A 6,893-nucleotide genomic window follows, 5' to 3' on the forward strand; every position below is an offset into this window, starting at 1 on the left:
TGTAGTGAGTCTGTTGCCTTGCCTTGGAATTAGGGCGTGGAGCCTTCCAATTAATGTGAGGGGTGACATCAAGTTGCTAATTAGCTACCGGCACTTGAGTTTTGCGATGCCCATGGATCCATGCAAAGCAAAACATCATCGATTTCAGCGGCACATTTAAGAACTGTATGATGAGGTGGAGAAGAAAGGTGGACGCTGAAGCACAAGAACTAAGAAATTTGTGAGAGAAAGGAGTGTGCTATACGTGTATGAAGCTCTGAGAACAGAACGGCGCCGTGCACCTGCGCTATGAGTGAACGAAGCTCTTGAAATCGAAGTCAAGTCGATACAATCATGTCGGCCATAATACAAGAGTTCGATTTGAAGACAACTTGGAAACACTTGTGCCGTCGGCCATAGGATGGGCTGCCAGATACATAGGCCGTTTATTGGTTGGTTGTACTGTGAGAGTGTTAGAGGTCTCCGGGAGCCCATAAGGCCATAACGATTGGACCAAACTACTTTGCGGGCTACGACAAAGCCTAAAAGGTTAACAGGCAAAATATCTACTCCCATGTGCAAAGGAAAAAATTACCCAAAAATGTGCAAAGGGAAAATATTTGTAAATCATTTTTGTTTTTATAAAAGGAAGTCGGCAGCTCTCTCTGTAGACTCCGTTCGAGCACATATAACATGATAATACTCTCTCTTCTACCCACATTCTTTGAAGACCCGTAAAAATTATCTAGAGCATAGAAGAGTTATTTATTTGATTGAACAACATATTATTATTATAAGAAACATCAGCGTTGTTAAGAATTAATCACATCTTCTAAATCAAATTTTAGAGATAACCAAGATCACCATCAACAGAATTAGGCTATAAATAAATATTTTTTCATAATGTATAAGTCTAAAATTTAAAAGCGAAATATTTTTTATGCTAATCACTTTCTTCATGAAAATAGATAGCTCGTGTTTTATGAATTCTTTTTACATATATTCACCAACATGACCATCTAGTAGTGAGCTACATGCATTTTTGATTAAAAGTAAGCATATCCACAAGGATGTAAAGCAGGAAGATGAGGATGTAACAGTAATGGGATCGAAAATTAGAATTATTACCTTCAGTTTGGTTTTAGTGGCAGTAAATTGGGGAGTATGTGTTCTAGCAGGATGTATGGCGGAATAGCCACCGAGACCGAGATGGATTTACTATTTTTCTGTTGAGATGATATCCATATGAGATTTCTATCACTGAATTCTTAGACCTTTTTTTCAGTCGCTGACATCTTCCTTTTAGTTGGCATACATGCGTGCATGTCCAACAAAAAATTCTGATCCAATGCTTAGATCCTAACTCATGACATAAAGAGGAGATATTGAGAAAAATCAGCATCAACACCTATAGAGGAGCGATATGTTTCTCCTAGGTGCTTATCTTTTGTTTCCCCTAAGTGCTTATCTCGTCAAATAAATGATGCGAACCGCCCTTTCCTTCTCATTAGTTTTTCTCCGTATCTGTATGAACAACGGACACGGTGAAGATATTTTCCCTTTTCCTCTAACTATTTGACACTGGTATAATCAATCAAACAATGTGATATCGAAATCAAGCAGATTAAAGCAAGAAGAACATGGGTGATGGGATGAGGAAATAAAAAAGCAAAAAAATTCATATCCCTTTCCATCCATCCATCCACCCTAATTTGTCACTTTATTTCATATATAGTACTTAGTTCTCAGTAGCAATTGCGTTATCATGTTGGCATTTTATCTAAATGGGCCTAGCCTGAATTTCTAGAGAAATAAATTAGAATGGGTCGCCTGTAGAAATAGCGGATAACTCTCATAAGTTGGATTAGCATTTTTAGAGACGGCACAATCATAAGCTATGAGGTGTTGTAGTCGTCCACAATCATGTTCGTGAGCAAGTGCCCATTGGAAGTGTTGCGTGGGTTCCTCTCCTTTCTGTGTACCTCGCTCACCAGGGCTGGTGAAAGGTTCTAAATGGCTAGAGGGGTGAATATCCTAATTAAAATGCTACAAAATCACTAGAACAAAGTGTTAGACAATAAAATGACATAAATGCTGTTTTGCTCTAACTCTACAATAATGTTGTGCAAGCCACCTACCGAATGCTAGTTGCTATGATCTCTAGAATAAGTCACACAATCAAACAAGCTATGTCACTACTACAACTAGTGAGAGCTAGCAAGATACTAGAAACAACTAATAACTACTATGCTACTCAACTAGCAAGATGAGCAACTACTACACAAGATGATATATGTATGTATGAGAAACAAGTGTAGTAGAGAGTGATATCGAACCGAGCAAATGTCCAAATTGAAATCCAATGAGACAATGAGACACAATATTTATGCCGTGGTTCGGTTGTTTGCCGGCAATTTAGTCCACGTTGTGAAGACATACTTACTTGGTGGTTCACGCGCTAATCGGTATCACATGCCTAGCCCTACACAAGGGCGCTGTAAGAATCAACCACAAATGAGGGTACACAAGTCATGCGCAATTTACTAGAGTTCCTTTCGTGACTCCCATGGGGAATAGGCACAAAAACCCCTCACAATCACCGTTTGATGACATTGGTATTTTTACCAAGGCACCGGTAAGCGTGCAAGCTTTCCTTTAGACCTCATTGGAGCCCCCTCGTAAGGAAGCCCTCGCAAGAGCCAAGCTCTTGGTTGGGTAACTTCGTGAATAGCCTCGGGCGTTCTCCACATGCAAGTGGGTCTTTGGAATAGCCTCTCTTGGACCGCTCCTCACCGTCTTCACTATCGAGCTTCCGGCCAAACCGCCACGGGCCCCGTTCCCTCCAGTACATGGTGGTAACCACACCAAAAACACGGTTGTTGTGGTCTTGCAAGACTACAAGCCCTCTAGTGTACAACAATGGTGCGCGCAAGAACCAAGTGGTAAAGAGGCATGCAAACCTCATTAAACACTAGGCCTAAACCTAGAGAAAGCGCTAAAGTAGTGGTCTAACTAACCTAAGCACTTTGCAAAAGCTCATACTCTAATCACTGAGTATATCACTAAGCACTTTGGTGGCTAGAGCAACTAGAGTGAACCTCAACTCACACAATAAGTCTTCATTGAGCTCTACGCCCCTTCTCTTGTCAGCTGGGGTCATATTTATTGCCCCAAATGGGGGACATAGCCATTGGGACTCAACAGGCTTTCTATGCACCATCGTACTGTCCCATGTGTGATCGTCGGACTAATTCCCTCGGTTCGGTGTCTCACAACGGCTCCTGTGTCAGCACTAACCGTTACCGACTGTTGGGCGCGTCTTTGTAGTGTATGGTCCGACGCCCTATGTCGGACCAGTCCGATGTGCCAATCTCCTCTCTGGAACCTTTCTGCAGACCATCAAACAGGGTTACAATTGGTCTGACGCTTCTGCCTCCTCAACCTGACGCAACTACATTGTGAACAGTGGCGACACTTGGTCCGACGCCCTTCTCCACTTTGGTCCAATGCTCGGTTCGACGCTGCTGCTGACACCCTAGCTAGGGTTTGTATTGGCGTATGGTTCGACTCTCCTCAAGGTCTGGTCCGACGCCTCGGTTTGATGCCCCTGAAACCATTTTTTCAACTTGTTTCTTCGCGATCTTGATGTCTGGCTTGGTATCATATTGTGCCTTTGACTCTTGCATGTCTCGTAGGTCTTTTACTTCTAAGGTGCTTGCTCGATGTGTTGATCATCCAGATCACACCGTTGCCTATGTCCAAGTCTATTTTTCCACCCTTTGAACTATATCAAAAAAAAAACTAGACAAAAAATGTTTGCCCAAATGGTCATGTTGATCCTCAAATATCAAAATCTAAAATAAATGGCTTATGGGCCTATTTTTCTTACGGTAGAGACGGCCGTTGAAGTGGTATGTCCCTGTAAATGGCTTAAGGTTGGAGTCTCTAAAAATCGATTTTTATAGTAGCGTATATTTTGCAACATTAATTTATATTGTGGCCCATTAGTGGTGAAAATAGTGTAATTTTGATAAGGATCGAAATTTTGCATTACTATTTGTGTAGGAACACGTCCGTCTCCCTAGCATGTGCACGCGTTCGTGAACCGGGAGGCGACAATTCAACTACGCCATGTATAGCTTCCGTAGAAGAGTAGAGTTCTCATGTAATTAATCTCATTGACTAGGGCAGCATCTATCATACAGTTTGATCAAACCAGGACTAATTTTTAACACACATACATACGCGTACAATTCAACAAGTCGCTAACATGCATACAGCTACTGATCATACTCCCACGTCCCACCTCCATGGATCGATGGCCTTCATGCGAAATGGAAAGGCGCCATACAGAACACAAGCAAGCACAACCTCACACAATTCTAACTGCAAGACTGAAATAAATAAACCAAGAGCAACAACTCATCAACTACCTGGGATGAAGAACATGGTGTGCTGGTCTAATAATGCTGCCACACACCACTTTATTTATTACTATTATACATATATGTCCTTGATTAGCCTAATTTCCTGACTAACCACGGTTAAAAATTTGTACTTTGTTGCTGCAGCTGTCGTCCCTCTTCTCCTCTCCTCTGAGATCCTATTCCTGCAACCACCAGGTCCGTCACAGCAGCCGGCACGAGCGGGTAGCCTGGTAGGGTGGACGCTGTCATCAGCGCCGGTACTGGTACGAGTACGACGCTGGCGGCGACGGCGACGGCTGGGTAGGAGGAGGAGGAGGAGCGGCAGCGGCGGCGGCGCTGGCGATGTGCGTGCAGACCTCGGCGAAGGCGGTGAGGATGGCGGCGTGGTGGCGCGGCGCGTTGAGCGCGAGGAGGCGGCGGAGCATGCCGTGGAGGCCGTCCCAGTCGCACAGTCCCATCTCCACCACCATCTGAACCATGCTGTCGCGGAAGTCGGCGCGCGGGTCGGACGACTCCTTCTCCACCGCCACGCCCACGCCGTCGGCCTCCGCCGCCACCGTCTTCTCGGCCGCCCTCTTCTTCTTCTTAGCCTGCTTCTTGGCGACCACCGGCGGCGCGCGGGCAGGTGATGATGCAGGCGCGGCCTTGGCCTTGGTTGCCTGCTGCTGCTTGCGGACCGGCGGCAGCGGCAGCTCTTGGTGTTGCTTGGTGGTGCAGGCTCCGTACACGACGCGCGAGGGGTAGCAGTAGTAGTAGTCGGAGGAATAGGCCGACGCGTAGCCGCCGGTGCTGTGCGTGGCGGCCGACGAGGAGGAGAAGGAAGCAGTGGAGGTGGAGGCGCAGGAGTACTGCTCGCCGCCGCTCCGCTTCGTCGTCGCAGCCTTGCCACCACCGCCCATCATCAGCTGGCTGCAGGGCTTGAGGAAGGACGGCAGCCTGAGCAGCCTCGGGCGGCGCGGGCGGCACCCGCACCCGGCGTCGACCACCGGCGCGTACCGGCGCCGCCCCACCGGGAACTGCCTCCTGCCGCCACCGCCGCCGCGCGCTCTGGTTGACGACATCGCCGGCTCGTGTGGTGTGCTCTAGCTGTTTGTGTCGTCTGGTAGTAGTTGCTTGCACGCACCGTTGAGATGTGGCTGCTGCCTGTCTTGCATGCAAGTGTGTGGATGGTGATATAAGGAGCAAAGGAGGGGGGATGTGTGGTTTATATATATGTATGTAGTAGATTTCATTTGATTTGACAAGCTATAGGTGGATTAGGAGGGGATGGGGTTAAAAAAGGGATCTCTGGTTGGGTTTAGTTGGGGCATGTGGGGTGAGCTTGGGGGCTCATCATTACTCGCCCTGCAAACCTCTCTTGACTTTGACCGTCCTTGCGGTCTAGACTTAACCGTTTCAATTAATCTTTGGTTGTGATTTATCAAAAATTTGGTTGTGTATACTTTCTAGTATGCTTAGGTTTAGCCATATGAAAATGATACTAGTAAACTACCAGAAAATAGAATTTCGTTGGCAGGCTTGCATTTCCTTGAGGGGTGAAATAAAACCACAAAGGAATATATTATATCTTCCTTGACGGTGTTATTAAACCATCACGAAAATGTGTAGTCCTTGAAGATTGATGTGGACTGCCAAGAAAGTTGTGTATTTCCTTGAAGGTTATTAGCCCACGAAAGACTTGATGGCTAAAAACATTTTATCATAGCTTTGGTGAATTTGAACTAAGGATTGAGCCTATTGCTTGAGGGTTTGATGCCAAAGAAATTGAATTTTCTTGTGCTCTATTCTTAGCGGATTTTGCTTGACAGTGGTTTATTTCTGGCCGCTAAGCAAATTTTACGTCCTAAAACTGTAGATTTATATGTCTCGGAAACAGAGACGGAGCCAGCGATTTTGATTAAGGAGGGCCGGACAAATGAGATCGTATTTTTTTAGTGTGATAAAATATACGTAATTAAATGTTTCAACAACTTTTCAAAAAAAATTACATTATTTCTAACCAAAATCATCACGTTTTAACAAAAAAAAAACAGGTGAAATTGATATTTTTACGCTATAAATACCAATATTTATATAGTTATTTAAATGAATCTACTGTGCTTCGCGCGGGGGGGGGGGGGGGGGGGGGTGCACGGCCCCTGCTAGACCCCTGGCTCCGCCTCTGCTCGGAAAGTAGTTTCACAAATATATGCTTTTTCTATGTGTATGCAGTAAAATTAGTTACATAAGTATTATCTATTGTGTTTTAAAGACCGTGTTGATGTCAAAAAAATTGCTCAAGCAGCAAGTTTACGCATAGGTGTGCTTCTGTTACACGCATGCACGTACGCTGCCAGCACATGGATAAATAGGTCGTCGGGAAAATTTAGTTATTGGTATATCTCCATTCATATTTAGTACTAGTAAATATGAGACGTTAGAACAAGCTAAGTCATGGTTCAGAATTAATTAAAATATCATATATTTTGAATGGAGAGAGAGAGAGAG

The 6,893-nt window shown here is 44.9% G+C and overlaps 1 protein-coding gene across 1 annotated transcript; it reads right to left on the reverse strand.

Moving 5' to 3' along the window:
* Nucleotides 1–4,351: 4,351 nt before the first annotated feature.
* LOC136481524 (transcription repressor OFP8-like) lies at nucleotides 4,352–5,563 on the reverse strand. The gene has a single exon (XM_066478856.1). The coding sequence runs from the start codon at nucleotides 5,465–5,467 to the stop codon at nucleotides 4,655–4,657; it is 813 nt and encodes a 270-aa protein (XP_066334953.1). The 5' UTR covers nucleotides 5,468–5,563; the 3' UTR covers nucleotides 4,352–4,654.
* Between the last annotated feature and the right edge of the window lie 1,330 nt (nucleotides 5,564–6,893).

Source organism: Miscanthus floridulus, chromosome 9 (assembly GCF_019320115.1).
Source record: "Miscanthus floridulus cultivar M001 chromosome 9, ASM1932011v1, whole genome shotgun sequence".
Taxonomy (NCBI): Eukaryota; Viridiplantae; Streptophyta; class Magnoliopsida; order Poales; family Poaceae; genus Miscanthus; species Miscanthus floridulus.

What these genes read in the sequence shown, in the direction of transcription:
- LOC136481524 (XM_066478856.1), bottom strand. Translation starts at nt 5,467, where the DNA reads ATGTCGTCAACCAGAGCGCGCGGCGGCGGTGGCGGCAGGAGGCAGTTC.